This window comes from Lolium rigidum, chromosome 4 (genome assembly GCF_022539505.1).
Source record: "Lolium rigidum isolate FL_2022 chromosome 4, APGP_CSIRO_Lrig_0.1, whole genome shotgun sequence".
NCBI classification, from domain to species: domain Eukaryota; kingdom Viridiplantae; phylum Streptophyta; class Magnoliopsida; order Poales; family Poaceae; genus Lolium; species Lolium rigidum.
This window is the reverse complement of record NC_061511.1, coordinates 67,498,727-67,517,563: the sequence shown is the minus strand read 5'-3', so window position 1 is coordinate 67,517,563 and position 18,837 is coordinate 67,498,727. Positions and strand designations below refer to the sequence as shown.

The following is an 18,837-nucleotide window of genomic DNA, read 5'->3' as shown; positions in this document are numbered from 1 at the left end:
AGTTATTGATTACATTACGCACCATACTTAATGCAATTGTCTCGTTGTTTGCAACTTAATACCGGAAGGGGTTCGGATGATAACCTCGAAAGTGGACTTTTTAGGCATAGATGCATGTCGGATAGCGGTTTATGTACTTTGTCGTAATGCCCAATTAAATCTCACTATACTCATTATATCATGTATGTGCATGGTCATGCCCTCTCTATTTGTCAATTGCCCAACCGTAATTTGTTCACCCAACATGCTATTTATCTTATGGGAGAGACACCTCTAGTGAACTGTGGACCCCGGTCCATTCTTTTACATCAAATACAATCTATCGCAATACTTGTTCTACTCGTTTTCTGCAAACAATCATCATCCACACTATACATCTAATCATTTGTTACAGCAAGCCGGTGAGATTGACAACCTCACTGTTTTGTTGGGGGCAAAGTACTTTGGTTGTGTTGTTCAGGTTCCACGTTGGCGCCGGAATCCCTGGTGTTGCGCCGCACTACACTCCGCCACCAACAACCTTCAACGTGCTTCTTGACTCCTACTGGTTCGATTAAACCTTGGTTTCTTACTGAGGGAAAACTTGCTACTGTGCGCATCACACCTTCCTCTTGGGGTTCCCAACGGACGTGCCATCTACGCGCATCAAGACTGTTTTCTGGCGCCGTTACCGGGGAGATCAAGACACGCTGCAAGGGGAGTCTCCACAATCCAATCTCTTTACTTTGTTTTTGTCTTGCTTTATTTTATTTACTACCTTGTTTGTTGCATTATATTAAAACACAAAAAAAAAATAGTTACTTGCATTTACCTTATTTAGTTTGCTTTATTTACTACTGCTAAAATGAATACTCCTGAGAACACTAAGTTGTGTGATTTCACTAGTTAGGCTTAATGGAAAACAACAAAAATATTAGAGATCTTTATAGTATTTATCTTGAGTTAGGACATGAGGTGTTTGAAGAGAAATTTAAAAAACCCATGGAACTTTGTTTGCAAAATAGTTGTAGCAATGTTATTAGCATGAACTCTTTGAACACTATTATTACTAATGCTATGGAAGAATTTAAGCTTGGGGAAGCTGGTTTTGATGAGCATGATATTTTTAGTCCCACAAGCATGGAAGAGAGAATTTACTTTGATGACACTTTTCCTCCCATTTATGATGATAGTGGTATTTTGGTGCCACCTACTATTGAGGATAAAGTTTATTATGATTATACTATGCCTCCTACATTTGATGATTATGGTGATGAGAATAATAATGATAGCTACTTTGTTGAATTTTCTCCCACTACAATTAATAAGAATGACTATGCTTATGTTGGGAGTAGTAATTATTTTATGCATGAGACTCATGATAAGAATGCTTTATGTGATATTTATATTGTTGAGTTTGTTCATGATGCTACTGGAAATTATTATGAGAGAGGAAAATATGGTTGTAGAAATTTTCATGTTACTAAAACACCTCTCTATATGCTGAAATTTTTGAAGTTACACTTGTTTTGTCTTCCTATGCTATTCACTTTGTTCTTCATTGACTTGTTTATTTACAAGATTCCTTTTCATAGAAAGTGGGTTAGAATTAAATTTGTTTCATACTTGCTTTTTGATGCTCTCTTTGCTTCAACTCTCATCCTTATGCGAGTGCATCATTAAAGTTACTGAGCCCATCTTAAAGGCGTTAAAGAAAAGCGTTTATGGGAGACAACCCATTATTTTACTTCTGCACTTTACTTTATATTTGAGTCTTGGAAGTTGTTACTACTGTAGCAACCTCTCCTTATCTTAGTTTTGTGCATTGTTGTGCCAAGTAAAGTCGTTGATAGTAAGGTTCATACTAGATTTGGATTACTGCGCAGAAACGATTTCTTTGCTTGTCACGAATCCGGGCCTAATTCTTCGTAGGTAACTCGGAAAATTATGCCAATTTACGTGAGTGATCCTCCGATATGTACGCAACTTTCATTCAATTTGAGCATTTTCATCCGAGCAAGTCCGGTGCCTCAATAAAATTCGTCTTTACGAACTTGTTTTGTTTTGACAGATTCTGCCTTTTATTTCGCATTGCCTGTTTTGCTATGCTTGATGGATTTTTCTATTCCATTGACTTTCAGTAGCTTTGTGCAATGTCCGAAGTGTTAAGAATGATTATGTCACCTCCGAACATGTAAATTTTAATTGTGCACTAACCCTCTAATGAGTTGTTTTGAGTTTGGTGTGGAGGAAGTTTTCAAGGATCAAGAGAGGGAGATGATACAATATGATCAAGGAGAGTGAAAGCTCTAAGCTTGGGGATGCCCCGGTGGTTCACCCTCGCATATTTTAAGAAGACTCAAGCGTCTAAGCTTGGGGATGCCCAAGGCATCCCCTTCTTCATCGACAACATTATCGAGTTCCTCCCCTGAAACTATATTTTTATTCCATCACATCTTATGTGCTTTGCTTGGAGCGTCGGTTTGTTTTTGTTTTTGTTTTTGTTTGAATAAAATGGATCCTAGCATTCATTGTGTGGGAGAGAGACACGCTCCTCTGTTGCATATGGACAAATATGTCCTTAGGCTTTACTCATAATATTCATGGCGAAGGTTGAATCTTCTTCGTTAAATTGTTATATGGTTGGAATCGGGAAATGCTACATGTAGTAATTCTAAAATGTCTTGAATAATTTGATACTTGGAAATTGTTGTGCTCATGTTTAAGCTCTCGCATCATATACTTTGCACCTATTAATGAAGAAATACATAGAGCTTGCTAAAATTTGGTTTGCATAATTGGTCTCTCTAAAAGTCTAGATAATTTCTAGTATTGAGTTTGAACAACAAGGGAGACGGTGTAGAGTCTTACAATGTTTACAATATGTCTTTTATGTGAGTTTTGCTGCACCGGTTCATCCTTGTGTTTGTTTCAAATAACCTTGCTAGCCTAAACCTTGTATCGAGAGGGAATACTTCTCATGCATCCAAAATCCTTGAGCCAACCACTATGCCATTTGTGTCCACCATACCTACCTACTACATGGTATTTCTTCGCCATTCCAAAGTAAATTGCTTGAGTGCTACCTTTAAAATTTCTATCCTTTACCTTTGCAATATATAGCTCATGGGACAAATAGCTTAAAAACTATTGTGATATTGAATATGCACTTATGCACTTTATTTCTTATTAAGTTGTTTGTTGTGTGATACGTCTCCAACGTATCTATAATTTCCGATGTTCCATGCTTGTTTTATGACAATACCTACATGTTTTGCTTGCACTTTATATCATATTATCACATTTATTGGACTAACCTATTAACAAGATGCCACGGTGCCGTTTACGTTTATTATGTCCGTTTATTGCGAGAAAAGGCCCAAAAACCAAAGTGCTCGGAAAAATCCGGAAAAATTACGGAAATTCTATTTCGCCGGAAGACTCACGGAGCCGGAAGGGCAAGCCGTGGGGAGGCCCGGGGCCTCCTCCCCATAGGCCGGCGCGGCACGGAGGGTGGTCACCCCACCCTATTGTGTGGGCCCCTCGGGACTCTTCCGACTCCGACTCTTCGCCTATTTAAGCCGTCGTGACCTAAAACTTCGACACCTCTTGACGAAACTCCGGAAAGACTCCGGGGCGCCGCCACATCGCGAAACTCCAATTCGGGGACGAAGTCTCCGTTCCGGCACCCTGTCGGGACGAGGAATTGCCCCGGAGTCATCTCCACCGCCGTCTCCACCGCCATCTTCACCGCCATCGTCTGTCTCCATGATGAGGAGGGAGTAATCCACCCCCGGGTCGAGGGCTCCGCTGTAGCTATGTGGTTCATCTCTCTCTTTATGTGATCTAGTTGAATATCATCTATGTGCTACTCTAGTGATGTTATTAAAGTAGTCTATTCCTCCCGCACGGTGTAATGGTGATACTTGTGTGCATCGTGTAGTACTTGGCGTGGGTTATGATTGTAATCTCTTGTAGATTATGAAGTTAACTATTGCTATGATAAGAATTGATGTGATCTATGCCTCCTTCATAGTGTGATGGTGACGAGTGTGCATGCTATGTTAGTTCTTGGTGTGCTTGTGTTGATCTATCTTGCACTCTAAGGTTATTTAAATATGAACATTGAATATTGTGGAGCTTGTTAACTCCGACATTGAGGGTTCGTGTAATCCTACACGATTAGTGGTGTTCATCATCCAACAAGAGGGTGTAGAGTAGTCCTATTATGTGATCATTGTTGAGAGTGTCCACTAGTGAAAGCGGGATCCCTAGGCCTTGCTTCCAAGCATCGAATCTCCGTTTGTTTATTGTTTTGTTGCATGTTTACTCGCTGCCATATTTTATTCAGATTGCTATTACCACTCATACTCATCCATATTACTTGCATCTCACTATCTCTTCGCCGAACTAGTGCACCTTTACATCTGACAAGTGTATTAGGTGTGTTGGGGACACAAGATACTTCTTGCTTTGTGATTGCGGGGTTGCTTGAGAGGGATATCTTTGACCTCTTCCTCCCCGAGATCGATAAACCTTGGGTGATCCACTTAAGGGAAACTTGCTGCTCGTTCTACAAACCTCCGCTCTTGGAGGCCCAACACTGTCTACAAGAATAGAAGCTCCCGTAGACATCAAGCTATTTTACGCGCGCTCGTTGTCGGGGAGGAAAGGTAAAAGGTACTCACACTCCGGATCTCGGCTACTAAGCTATTTTCGCCGTTGTAAGTACTCGAAGCTATTTCCTTTAGATCCTGCAATTGCATCTTTTTGTTTCTTGTTTTACACTAGTAAGGCATAATGGAATACAACTATGAGCTTTTTAATTTATTTCCTAAGACATGAATTGTGTGATGCGAAAATTAAAGAACCTATGGAGCCTCAATTGCATGCTAGTAGCAATGTTATTAGTATGAACACAATCACTGCTAATGCTATGGATAAGTCTAAGCTTGGGGAAGCTAGTTTACGTGATCTTTTTAGCTTCCCATCCTTAGGGGAGAAAATTTGTTCCGATAATGCTTTATCTCCCATATGCGATAACTCTAATGATGCTTGTGATATTTTAAATCCACCTACTGCAAGTCTTGCTTTCAAGATACCCATGAAAATTATTGAACGTGTTATTGATAACCGCTATGAAGGGGATGGAGCTTGTCCATCTTGGAGATCATTTATTGTTTTTGCATGAATTATGCGGGTTATTCAAGTGTGCGGGTATCTCTATGGATGAAGTGAGGAAGACGCTATTCTCTTTTTCGTCTGTCCGGTAAAGCGGCGCATTGGTATAAATTGTTGAAGAATAGTCATTCTCTTGGTTGGGAGGAAATTGTACCTCTCTTTTATTCTAAATTTTATCCTCCTCATGAAGTGCATATTGATAGGAATTACATTTATAACTTTTATCCTCGTGATGGAGAGAGTATTTCTCAAGCGTGGGGAGATTGAAGTCACTAATGCTCAAATGTCCCATTCATGAGCTCCCCAGTAATGTTATTGTTAACAATTTTTTTGCGAGGCTTTCGGGACAACACAAGGACTATCCGGATGCTCGTTCGGAGGGATCTTTCACAAGCAAGGAGGTTGAAGCTAGGTGGGATCTTCTTGATCGGATTGACGAGAATCGTTGAAGGATGGGAGAACAACAAAGGTGAAGAGTCGGTATAAATTATGATTATGAATGCATTGAAGCTTTTATGGATACTGATAAATTTCGAGATATGAGTGCTACTTATGGTCTTGACTCTCAAGTTGCTGCAAATCTTTATAAAGCATTTGCTTCTCATTTTGAATTGCCTAAAAAGAATTTTGACAAGTATCATGAACCTTTTAAAGAGGCTTGCATGAAGGATGAAATTGTTGTTAATGATTGCAATAAGCATGCTCAAACTCCTAAGAATGCTATTTCCTATAAGCATGTTAATTTTTGTGGAATGCATAGACCTTGTGGAATTAATCAAATCAAAGATGGATATTGTATCCATCATATTAATGAAAAAACTAGAAAGTGGGATAGGGCTCTAGATGATCTTGGTAAAAAAGTTTGTGCCCTCTATCCTTTTATTTGTGAAGTTTGCCATGAAGTGGGTCATTTTAATTTTCAATGCTCCACCAATGATAATTTGAACCCGATGAGTGCTGCAAATTTGTATTGTGATGATGAAATTACTCCTAATCGAGCATGATGAACTCACTTTATTTTTGTGGTGTGAAGAGTTATCAAGGAAAATTTCTTTGTTAGATATTAATGATCTTGATATTGATGATGTCCTGCATGGGTGTTTTTCTTATTGCATTGATAATAGCCATACAAATACTTACATACAAAATATTTTAGAAGATGACACCTTGCCAAAATATGATAGGACCTGATGGCGTGTATTTCACACGTTCGTTGGGCAACCCCAAGAGGAAGGTATGATGCGCACAGCAGCAAGTTTTCCCTCAGAAAGAAACCAAGGTTTATCGAACCAGGAGGAGCCAAGAAGTACGTTGAAGGTTGATGGCGGCGGGATGTAGTGCGGCGCAACACCGGAGATTCGGCGCCAACGTGGAACCCGCACAACACAACCAAAGTACTTTGCCCCAACGAAACGAGTGAGGTTGTCAATCTCACCTGACTTGCTTGTAACAAAGGATTAACCGTATTGTGTGGAAGATGATTGTTTGCGAGAGAAAACGGTAAAAACAAGTATTGCAAGAGATTTGTATTTCAGGTATTAAACAATGGACCGGGGTCCACAGTTCACTAGAGGTGTCTCTCCCATAAGATAAAAGCATGTTGGGTGAACAAATTACGGTCGGGCAATTGACAAATAGAGAGGGCATAACAATGCACATACATGACATGATAAGTATAGTGAGATTTAATTGGGCATTACGACAAAGTACATAGACCGCCATCCAACCGCATCTATGCCTAAAAAGTCCACCTTCGAGGTTATCATCCGAACCCCTCCGGTATTAAGTTGCTAAACAACGAGACAATTGCATTAAGTATGGTGCGTAATGTAATCAACAACTACATCCTCGGACATAGCGCCAATGTTTTATCCCTAGTGGCAACGAGCACAACACAACCTTAGAACTTTACGTCACTGTCCCGAGTGTCAATGCGGGCATGAACCCACTATCGAGCATAAGTACTCCCTCTTGGAGTTAAAAGTAAAAACTTGGCCGAGCCTCTACTAGAAACGGAGAGCATGCAAGATCATAAACAACACATGTATAATAACTTGATAATTAACATGACATGGTATTCTCTATCCATCGGATCCCGACAAACACAACATATAGAATTACGGATAGATGATCTTGATCATGTTAGGCAGCTCACAAGATCCAACAATGAAGCACAATGAGGAGAAGACAACCATCTAGCTACCGCTATGGACCCATAGTCCGAGGGGTGAACTACTCACTCATCACTCCGGAGGCGACCATGGCGGTGTAGAGTCCTCCGGGAGATGAATCCCCTCTCCGGCGGGGGTGCCGGAGGAGATCTCCGAATCCCCCGAGATGGGATCGGCGGCGACGGCGTCTCGATAGGTTTTCCGTATCGTGGTTTTTCGCCTCGGGGGTTTCGCGACGGAGGCTTTAAGTAGGCGGAAGGGCGAGGTCAAGGGGCGTCACGAGGGGCCCACACTATAGGTCGGCGCGGCCGGGGCTTGGGCCGCGCCGCCCTATAGTTTGGCCACCTCGTGGCCCCACTTCGTGTGTTCTTCGGTCTTCCGGAAGCTCCGTGGAAAAATAGGGCCCTGGGTCTTCGTTTCGTCCAATTCCGAGAATATTTCGTTACTAGGATTTCTGAAACCAAAAACAGCAGAAAACAGGAACTGGCACTTCGGCATCTTCTTTACTATTATATTCCAGTTGGTCGTACGTCATACAACGCGTTTGGTGAAGGAGATTGGAAGCATCCGGACCGTTAAATCAATCTCAGAGTTTCCGCCGTGCGTACGGATCGTCCGATTGCTTTTCAGGTTATCCCTCGTCCGCAGACACCCCACAATATCCCTCGTGCACTCTCTCTCCTGCGGACGCCGCCGCCGCCCGTCCAGGTCTCCATCTAGATGTCGTCCCTCGTCCCGGCCAAGCAGCATCGGAGAAACCGATGGATGTGGCCTACGATATCACGCGTTTGCCGGAGGTGATCCCGCACCTCTCCCCCGTCCAGGTCCCCTTCCTTCCCAATCCAACCAATCAGGTCCCCAACCCCACCGGAGGAAACAAGGCTTCCGCCGCCGCCGCCCCCAGTGGCTAGCTCTCCGACGGAGTGAAAGGCCCACAGAAACCCCCCCGCCGCCGCCGATTCGCCGGCGACTTCAGCAGCAGCTCCCCGCGCAATCACCCCGGAATCTTCGTACCGGTAAGCGACGACGAACTCACTATTGTTCCTTGGTCTGATGCAATTCACCGCAAAATTCGAGGAAAAGCCCTTGCGGATTGGGCTGCTGACTCCCGCATTCTGTTCCAGGTCGAGCGAATTCGCGGCGGAGCTGATCCGGCTACAGACCTACGCGGCGTTGAGCCTGCTGGCGACGACGGCTGCCGCGTACCACGCGTTCAACACGCGGGACCAGTTCTACCCGGCGATGGCGCACCTCTCGGCCTCCAAGCCCTGCCTCGTGCTGCTCCTCAACGCGGGCCTCGTCGCCATGTGCGCCGCTTGACAGCTGGCCAGGCGCGCCTTCCTCGACCCGCTCCGGGAGGCCAAGGCCGAGCGGCTCAACGAGCAGGCGTGGCGCGAGGCCGTGGAGGTGCTCTTCGCCGTCACCATCTTCCGGCAGGAGTTCTCCGTCGCCTTCCTCGTCATGGTCGCCGCGCTGCTCCTCGTCAAGGCACTGCACTGGCTCGCGCAGAAGCGGGTCGAGTACATCTAGACCACGCTGTCGGTGCCAGTGCTGGCGCACCCCAGGATCGTCTCCTTCATGGCGTTCCTTCTCGTTGTGGACTGCCTCTTCCAGTCTTCCTGTGGAACTCGCTCGGCTCGCTCATTCACAAGCGGGAGGCATCTGTTGCAATCTTCTTTTCCTTTGAGTAAGTTCTGAAAACATACTTGTAGTTCAACTTTCAGCACTTAACATAACCGGGATCTCCTGCAAACAAGGCTACGAAAAAAATGCACCAGCGTGCAGAAGTTGCGTACATAAGATTTTTTATGAATAGTAACAGATATTCTAGGGTGTTTTGGTCTTCACAGGTTTGGTGAGCAAGTTCATGATTCGAACAAACAGCTACCTCTTGGACCCATGTAGTGATAATAGACAAAAGAATCATGATTCGCCAGTATGTGTTTATGAGGATATGTTTAATGATATACTTTTCCTGAAGAGAATGCGATTCATTCTGCTAAACATCAAATCTTCATTTGCTGCAACGTGCTCAAGTGAAGAACTTGAAGTGCCACGGCCGTCTTTCGAGTCTGCCGCAGCGCGTCCGACTACGATTCTGTCTGGACCCCAACACCCCAAGCTCGGGCCCTCCTTGATCCTGCCACACCCGCCTCCCTTCGACCTCAACAGGAGCTCACCACCACATCTCTGCCTCATGTGCTTCACATCTTCCACCCACGCCGCCTCTGCTGTATCATCCCCAAGTACATCATGGACTGGCCTGGTGGGCTCGACATATCCCTACGCTGACGATCTTGGTCGATTAGATCTCATGTCGTCCAGATCATTAGATCGAGGTAATGTGATTCTGAGCTGATGATCTATTTGTGCAATCTAATCCCGCGGGGTGGTGTTGTGATCTTGAGGCGCGGGGTGGTAGACTCTGGTAGGGGGAGATAAAAGGAACGCATCAACATTGTGACTGATTTCTAGATCTACGGATTACTGAATTGTGATTTGTATGTGTGTAGAACAGGCTAACCTATTTGTCCTTTGTCCTTACCTTTGTAGGAGGCAACACGACTGGATATTGGAGAAGATGAATTCGGCAGTGTACCATAGACAGACCGACATGTGGCTTGCGCCCCCCGATGCCCACCACCACATCTCTGCCTCATGTGCTTCACCTGAGTTGCAACTGTAAGCTGCTGCTGCAGTAGTCACCCGCCCACCGCCCACCACAGGTATACCCTCTTTCTCTCTCATTAATTTGCCATCTACTTTCATGATGTTTTGGCACCCCAATCCTGCAAGTATCTCTGTCCAATCTGCAGCAACAAGTATGTCATCACAAGTACAATACGGTGACAATGTATGCGTGTGTTCTTGTGCTTGCTGCCTAAAACATGTTCGATGAAATGTCTCAATGGCTTTGCTCAAGTTTATGTTGCTCCATTCAGCGGCGTTGATAGGTCCAAGGTCAGTTTGACATTTGCAGTGCGTCTAGCTGAGTTTTATTTCATAAATAGAAGTTCATGACTAAGTTTTATCTTCTAAGCTCAAGTTGTGTTCTTCTGATGATCTATTATTTTGGGTTAAAGTTTCCACTGCGGTATTGGTATGAATGTATCGTGTATGTCCATATGTGGTCGATTGAGTAAAGCTTGGTAATGAACCCCATTTCAGTTTCAAACAAGTTGCCAACTTTTTGCTTAATGAAATGTTACCGTCATGTTCTGTGCGCATCCCCTGTCTAAGATTTGCTTAAGCTATAGGTAATGTACTAATATCTAATTTCATGATCTACCTTGCATTTTACTTATTTCGTACAGCATTAAATTTAATCTAGCCGTGCTAAGGCTCACTTTTTTTTTACCAATGCGTGGAGATGCCTTGCTGCAAGGATGGTATATGTTTTACATGTTAACCATACCGTTTTGCCAAATAACTTGTTAAATCTTGGAGTACTAAAAATCGTCGGTGGTGAGGTTCCTGTTAGTCCCTCAGCACTATATCAAGGCTTTAAATTATTTGTGTTCTTCTGTTCCAGCCCCCAAGCCATTTCAACTTCAGAGGACTAAGCAAGCAGTCGAGTGCAGCAATGATGGCCAAGCGAGCTTATCGTGTTGTTCTCACCTTCTTGTAGACAACGAGGATGGAGATGCGTGGAAAGGCATTGGAGATATCATGGGAAAGGCGGGCACCCTGGAAGTTCTCGCTGCTGAGTTCACTAGACTAATTATAAGTTTCCCCATGCATAATTTTTCTAGAAAATATTTCCATATACTAAAGTGTGCTAAATATTTTTGAGCATCCAGAAACCTTGCTACAGGTGGAAACATAGCCTCCCATGCATGCATTTTCCTTTTCTAATTATAATGGCCTTCTCAGATTCGTTTTGAGAGCAATGCAGCATGTGCGTGGACGTGCTCGCCGGCAATGATATGAAGTGCCCCGGCAAGGAAGGCTCTGCCTACAGGCGCGCCTGCGAGTTCACACACTCCGAGGTTGGTCTGGACGAAGTGGCGAGAACGGCAGGCAGGCAGGCCTGGTCGACTTACAATTTGATTTAATAGAACACACTGATGCGTAGGCTCTGATGGAGGGACTCTGGTGACTCATCTAGCTAATTAATTCAGTTTTGGAGTGTGCATTAGTCAAGGTATGTAACCCAGTAGATTGCTTCAGTTCCAAATTGACTCTTATAACTAGGTTCTTTTGCTTTAACTGATTAAGTTCAGTTCATAGAAAGATGGCAATCTATATCAGTCAAGGTGCGAGTGTGCTTTTATGTTTGTACTACTTCATGGGTTATTATATGAATTACGACATGTTTTAGCTGTGATCACTTCTTTCTTTAATCAAGAATAATTTCCCCACTAATTAATCTTGGTTTGGTTAGAAGTGGTACTTTGGCATAGTCCTTTGACGTTACTTGAGGTTTTTTATACTTGGTACATCACTTTACTCGTATTTACTCAAGATGAGACTTTTCCAATCTTTCATTAAATTCTTGTATCTTTTTTCTTAAAAAGTTAGTTGTATCAGATAAAAAAGTAGCATGATCAATTATAACAAAGCATGTAAATTTGCAAGCTGCAAAGTCCATATATGCTCATAGATAAATAGTGCAAATACCTTATATTTTTGGTGGTCGCGTTACCTTGGTATCAATGGCAAATGGAGGTTCCTGGATTAATTGTTTCTATATCATAGAACAATGGAAAATTGGAAGCTCTTATCTTGATATTGGTAGTTATAATTCTTCAGTTTATGCTTTGCTTTTATTGTGGGTCTTTCCTTAAAGAATAACATGAGCCACTGAGCTTGGACTGACACGAGGTAATATATGTATCTATTCTGATGATACTGTTGTGTCTTTTTTTTCAGATCTGGTACAACATTTTGTCTTTCTACGATGGATTAACAAAGATGATTCCTCATTGCCTTTTCTCTAGAACTATGACAGTGTGCATAATGAGTAAAATAATAAAAAATGTCATTTGACGGTTCATTGAGATAAGATGGTGCATTGGACTAAAACGATATTTGCAGATCCTACCAGTCCAAGTTGCGAGGGTTTGAAATTTCCGTCTGATGTTCAACGCCTTAATTTCCTCCCCCTTTCATTAGAAGGGCATCTTTTCGTGTTCATATGTGTGATACTGGTACAATATCTGCATCTAATTTAGTTGTCCCAACAGGGAATGTTGGTAAGAAAAAAGAGTAATGTTGCGCCCAGATTTTGATATTACAGAAATGTTTTCATATTTTGACAACGTTGTGCCCAGATTCAATTTATTATAAAAAATCTGTCACGAATAGTCTCAAATGTATTGACTATTGAAGACTGGAGAATGATCATCTTTAACTCTAGAGTTTCTAACTTGACCATGTTTTGGTTTTTGGAGAATGATCTTGGGTCATAGCCAAAATGATTCGTGAGATGGCATTCCAAATTTTCGAAGTTCAATCATGTGATCGTAATGGAATTTTTTACCTAGAGAAAAATGTTTGTTACACTTATGTGTTGGGTTGTATATTTGAATATCTTAAGTGAAAGTGAGCAAACTAAGTGATATATGTGTGGAATTTTGTTTTATATATTCGCTGACATTTTGTATTGCAAAGGTTCCAGTAACAAAACTATATCATTCAGTATCCAACAATAGCTCCCATATTATAGTGAGCGTAGGGAGCAGTGCATGCTCTTCTCACCCATACTGTTTGACGTTGAAATTTTCTTACTGCGCAATGGAATTGAATTGTCATTTTTCCATGGCGCTCTTTCACTATCTCTATATGTGTGATGCACTACTAAGGAGGGTAAGCTAGGAGGAGGATACATATTATGTTCTTGCACGGATCGACTGATATAATCTATAAGTTAGGTTCCGTAGCAACGCACGGGCATTCAACTAGTCTTGTTAATAGGTTAGTTCCAGAAAATGCACGAATATGACATAAAGTGTGCATAAAACATGTAGGTATCATCAATAATATGGCATAGAACATAAGAAATTATCGATACGTCGGAGACGTATCAAGCATCCCCAAGCTTAGTTACGCTCGTCCCGAGCGAGGTAAAACGATAACAAAGATAATTTACGAAGTGATATGCCATCATAACCTTGATCATACTATTTGTAAACATATGTAGTGGATGCAGCGATCATAACAATGGTGATGACATGAGTAAACAGGTGAATCATATAGCAAAGACTTTTCATGAATAGTACTTCAAGACAAGTATTAATAAGTCTTGCATAAGAGTTAACTCATAAAGCAATAAATCAAAGTAAAGGTATTGAAGCAACACAAAGGAAGATTAAGTTTCAGCGGATGCCTTCAACTTGTAACATGTATATCTCATGGATAATTGTCAACATAGAGTAATATAACAAGTACAATATGCAAGTATGTAAGAATCAGTGCACGGTTCACACAAGTGTTTGCTTCTTGAGGTGGAGAGAAATAGGTGAAGCTGACTCAACATAAAAGTAAAGAGAATGGTCCTTCAAAGAGGAAAGCATCGATTGCTATATTTGTGCTAGAGCTTTTATTTTGAAAACATGAAACAATTTTGTCAACGGTAGTAATAAAGCATATGAGTTATGTACATTATATCTTACAAGTTGCAAGTCTCATGCATAGTATACTAATAGTGCCCGCACCTTGTCCTAATTAACTTGGACTACCGGATCTTTGCAATGCACATGTTTTGACCAAGTGTCACAATGGGGTACCTCCATGCCGCCTTGTACAAAGGTCTAAGGAGAAAGCTCGCATTTTGGATTTCTCGCTTTTGATTATTCTCAACTTAGACATCCATACCGGGACAACATGGACAACGAGATAATGGACTCCTCTTTAATGCATAAGCATGTGGCAACAATTTTTATTCTCATATGAGATTGAGGATATGTGTCCAAACTGAAACTTCCACCATGAATCATGGCTTTAGTTAGCGGCCCAAAGTTCTTCTCTAACAACATGCATGCTCCAACCATGAAGGTGGTAGATCTCTCTTGCTTCGAGACAAGACGGACATGCATAGCAACTCACATGATATCCAACAAAGAATAGTTGATGGCGTCCCAGAAACATGGTTATCGCTCAACAAGCAACTTAATAAGAGATAAAGTGCATAAGTACATATTCAATACCACAATAGTTTTTAAGCTATTTGTCCCATGAGCTATATATTGCAAAGGTGAATGATGGAATTTTAAAGGTGGCACTCAAGCAATTTACTTTGGAATGGCGGATAAATACCATGTAGTAGGTAGGTATGGTGGACACAAATGGCATAGTGGTTGGCTCAAGGATTTTGGATGCATGAGAAGTATTCCCTCTCGATACAAGGTTTAGGCTAGCAAGGTTATTTGAAACAAACACAAGGATGAACGGTACAGCAAAACTCACATAAAAGACATATGATAAACATTATAAGACTCCATACCATCTTCCTTGTTGTTCAAAACTCAATACTAGATGTTATCTAGACTCTAGAGAAACCAAATATGCAAACCAAATTAACAAGCTCTAAGTATTTCTTCATTAATGGGTGCAAAGTATATGATGCAAGAGCTTAAACATGAGCACAACAATTGCCAAGTATCAAATTATCCAAGACATTTTAGAGTTACTACATGTATCATTTTCCAATTCCAACCATATAACAATTTAACGAAGAAGAAACTTCGCCATGAATACTATGAGTAGAGCCTAAGGACATATCTGTCCATATGCAACAGCGGAGCGTGTCTTTCTCCCATAAAGTGAATGCTAGGATCCATTTTATTCAAACAAAACAAAAAACAAAAACAAACCGACGCTCCAAGCAAAGTACATAAGATGTGGCCGAATAAAAATATAGTTTCGGGGAGGAACTCGATAATGTTGTCGATGAAGAAGGGGATGCCTTGGGCATCCCCAAGCTTAGACGCTTGAGTCTTCTTAATATATGCAGGGGTGAACCACCGGGGCATCCCCAAGCTTAGAGCTTTCACTCTCCTTGATCATATTGCATCATACTCCTCTCTTGATCCTTGAAAACTTCCTCCACACCAAACTCGAAACAATTCATTAGAGGGTTAGTGCATAATAAAAATTCACATGTTCAGAGGTGACACAATCATTCTTAACACTTCTGGACATTGCATAAAGCTACTGGACATTAGTGGATCAAAGAAATTCATCCAACATAGCAAAAGAGGCAATGCGAAATAAAAGACAGAATCTGTCAAAACGAACAGATCCGTAAAGATGGATTTTATTAGGCCACCAGACTTGCTCAAACGAAAATGCTCAAATTGAATGAAAGTTGCGTACATATCTGAGGATCATGCTCGTAAATTGGCGTAATTTTCTGAGCTACCTACAGGGAGATAGACCCAGATTCGTGACAGCAAAGAAATCTGGAACTGCGCAGATAATCCAAATCTAGTACTTACTTTTCTATCAAAGACTTTACTTGGCACAACAAAACTCAAAACTAAGATAAGGAGAGGTTGCTACAGTAGTAAACAACTTCCAAGACACAAATATAAAACAAAGTTCTGTAGTAAAAACATGGGTTGTCTCCCATAAGCGCTTTTCTTTAACGCCTTTCAGCTAGGCGCAGAAAGTGTAACTCAAGTAACATCGAGAGATGAAGCATCAACATCATAATTTGTTCTAATAATAGAATCATAAGGTACCTTCATTCTCTTTCTAGGGAAGTGTTCCATACCTTTCTTGAGAGGAAATTGATATTTAATATTACCTTCCTTCATATCAATAGTAGCACCAACGGTTCGAAGAAAAGGTCTTCCCAATATAATGGGGCAAGATGCATTGCATTCAATATCCAAGACAACAAAATCAACGGGGACAAGGTTATTGTTAACCATAATATGAACATTATCAACTCTCCCCAAAGGTTTCTTTTTAGCATTATCAGCGAGATTAACATCCAGATAACAGTTTTTCAATGGTGGCAAGTCAAGCATATCATAGACTTTTTTAGGCATAACAGAGATACTTGCACCAAGATCACATAAAGCATTACAATAAAAATCTTTGACTCTCATTTTAATGATGGGCTCTGATACGTCTCCAACGTATCGATAATTTCTTGTGTTCCATGCCACATTATTGATGTTATCTACATGTTTTATGCACACTTTATGTCATATTCGTGCATTTTCTGGAACTAACCTATTAACAAGATGCCGAAGTGCCAATTCTGTTGTTTTACTGTTTTTGGTTTCGAAATCCTAGTAAAGAAATATTCTCGGAATTGGACGAAATAAAAGCCCGGAGGCCTATTTTCTCACGAAGCTTCCAGAAGACCGAAGACGAGACGAAGAGGGGCCACGGGGTGGCCAAACCCTAGGGCGGCGCGGCCCCACCCCTGGCCGCGCCGGCCTGTGGTTTGGGCCCCCCGTGCCGCCTCTCGACTTGCCCTTCCGCCTACTTAAAGCCTCCGTGACGAAACCCCCAGTGCCGAGAGCCACGATCCGGAAAACATTACGGAGACGCCGTCGCCGCCGATCCCATCTCGGGGGATCCTGGAGATCGCCTCCGGCACCCTGCCGGAGAGGGGAATCATCTCCCGGAGGACTCTACACCGCCATGGTCGCCTCCGGAGTGATGAGTGAGTAGTCTACCCCTGGACTATGGGTCCATAGCGGTAGCTAGATGGTTGTCTTCTCCCCATTGTGCTATCATTGTCGGATCTTGTGAGCTGCCTATCATGATCAAGATCATCTATATGTAATTCTATATGTTGCGTTTGTTGGGATCCGATGAATAGAGAATACTTGTTATGTTGATTATCAAAGTTATGCTTATGTGTTGTTTATGATCTTGCATGCTCTCCGTTTCTAGTAGAGGCTCGGCCAAGTTTTTACTTTTAACTCCAAGAGGGAGTACTTATGCTCGATAGTGGGTTCATGCTGCATTGACACACGGGACGATGACGGAAAGTTCTAAGGTTGTGTTGTCTTTGTTGCCACTAGGGATAAAACATTGATGCTATGTCTAAGGATGTAGTTGTTGATTACATTACGCACCATACTTAATGCAATTGTACTGTTGCTTTGCAACTTAATGCTTGGAGGGGTTCGGATGATAACCTGAAGGTGGACTTTTTAGGCATAGATGCGGTTGGATGGCGGTCTATGTACTTTGTCGTAATGCCCAATTAAATCTCACTATACTTATCATGTCATGTATGTGCATTGTTATGCCCTCTCTATTTGTCAATTGCCCGACTGTAATTTGTTCACCCAACATGCTTTTATCTTATGGGAGAGACACCTCTAGTGAGCTGTGGACCCCGGTCCATTCTTTAACTACTGAAATACAAATCTGCTGCAATACTTGTTTTACTATTTTCTCTGCAAACAATCATCTTCCACACAATACGGTTAATCCTTTGTTACGGCAAGCCGGTGAGATTGACAACCTCCACTGTTTCGTTGGGGCAAAGTACTTTGGTTGTGTTGTGCGGGTTCCACGTTGGCGCCGGAATCTCGGTGTTGCGCCGCACTACGTCCCGCCGCCATCAACCTTCAACGTGCTTCTTGGCTCCTCCTGGTTCGATAAACCTTGGTTTCTTTACGAGGGAAAACTTGCTGCTGTGCGCATCATACCTTCCTCTTGGGGTTGCCCAACGAACGTGTGAAATACACGCCATCAAGCTCTTTTTACGGCGCCGTTGCCGGGAGATCAAGACACGCTGCAAGGGGAGTCTCCACTTCTCAATCTCTTTACTTTGTTTTTGTCTTGCTTAGTTTTATTTACTACTTTGTTTGCTGCACTAAATCAAAATACAAAAAAATTAGTTGCTAGTTTTACTTTATTTGCTATCTTGTTTGCTATATCGAAAACACAAAAAAATTAGTTTACTTGCATTTACTTTATCTAGTTTGTTTTATTTACTGTTGCTAAAATGGCCAATCCTAAAAATACTAAGTTGTGTGACTTCACAACCACAAATAATAATGATTTCTTATGCACACCTATTGCTCCACCTGCTACTACAGCAGAATTCTTTGAAATTAAACCTGCTTTACTGAATCTTGTCATGAACAATCAATTTTACGGAATTAGTTCGATGATCTTGCTGCCCATCTTAATAATTTTGTTGAACTATGTGAAATGCAAAAATATAAAGATGTAGATGGTGATATTATTAAACTAAAATTGTTCCCTTTCTCATTAAGAGGAAGAGCTAAAGATTGGTTGCTATCTCTCGCCTAAGAATAGTATTGATTCATGGACTAAATGCAAGGATGCTTTTATTGGTAGATATTATCCCCCTGCTAAAATTATATCTTTGAGGAGTAGCATAATGAATTTCAAACAATTAGAAACTGAACATGTTGCTCAAGCTTGGGAAAGAATGAAATCTCTGGTTAAAAATTGCCCAACCCATGGACTGACTACTTGGATGATCATCCAAACCTTCTATGCGGGACTAAATTTTTCTTCGCGGAATTTATTGGATTCAGCTGCTGGAGGTACCTTTATGTCC

The 18,837-nt window shown here is 41.8% G+C and overlaps 1 protein-coding gene across 1 annotated transcript; it reads left to right on the top strand.

Moving 5' to 3' along the window:
• Positions 1-8,260: 8,260 nt before the first annotated feature.
• LOC124708907 lies at positions 8,261-11,608 on the top strand. The gene is made up of 5 exons (XM_047240545.1): positions 8,261-8,347; positions 8,456-8,593; positions 9,192-9,670; positions 9,885-10,292; positions 10,864-11,608. The coding sequence occupies exons 2-4, from the start codon at positions 8,574-8,576 to the stop codon at positions 9,914-9,916; spliced, it is 531 nt and encodes a 176-aa protein (XP_047096501.1). The 5' UTR covers positions 8,261-8,347; positions 8,456-8,573; the 3' UTR covers positions 9,917-10,292; positions 10,864-11,608.
• The last annotated feature ends 7,229 nt before the right edge of the window (positions 11,609-18,837 follow it).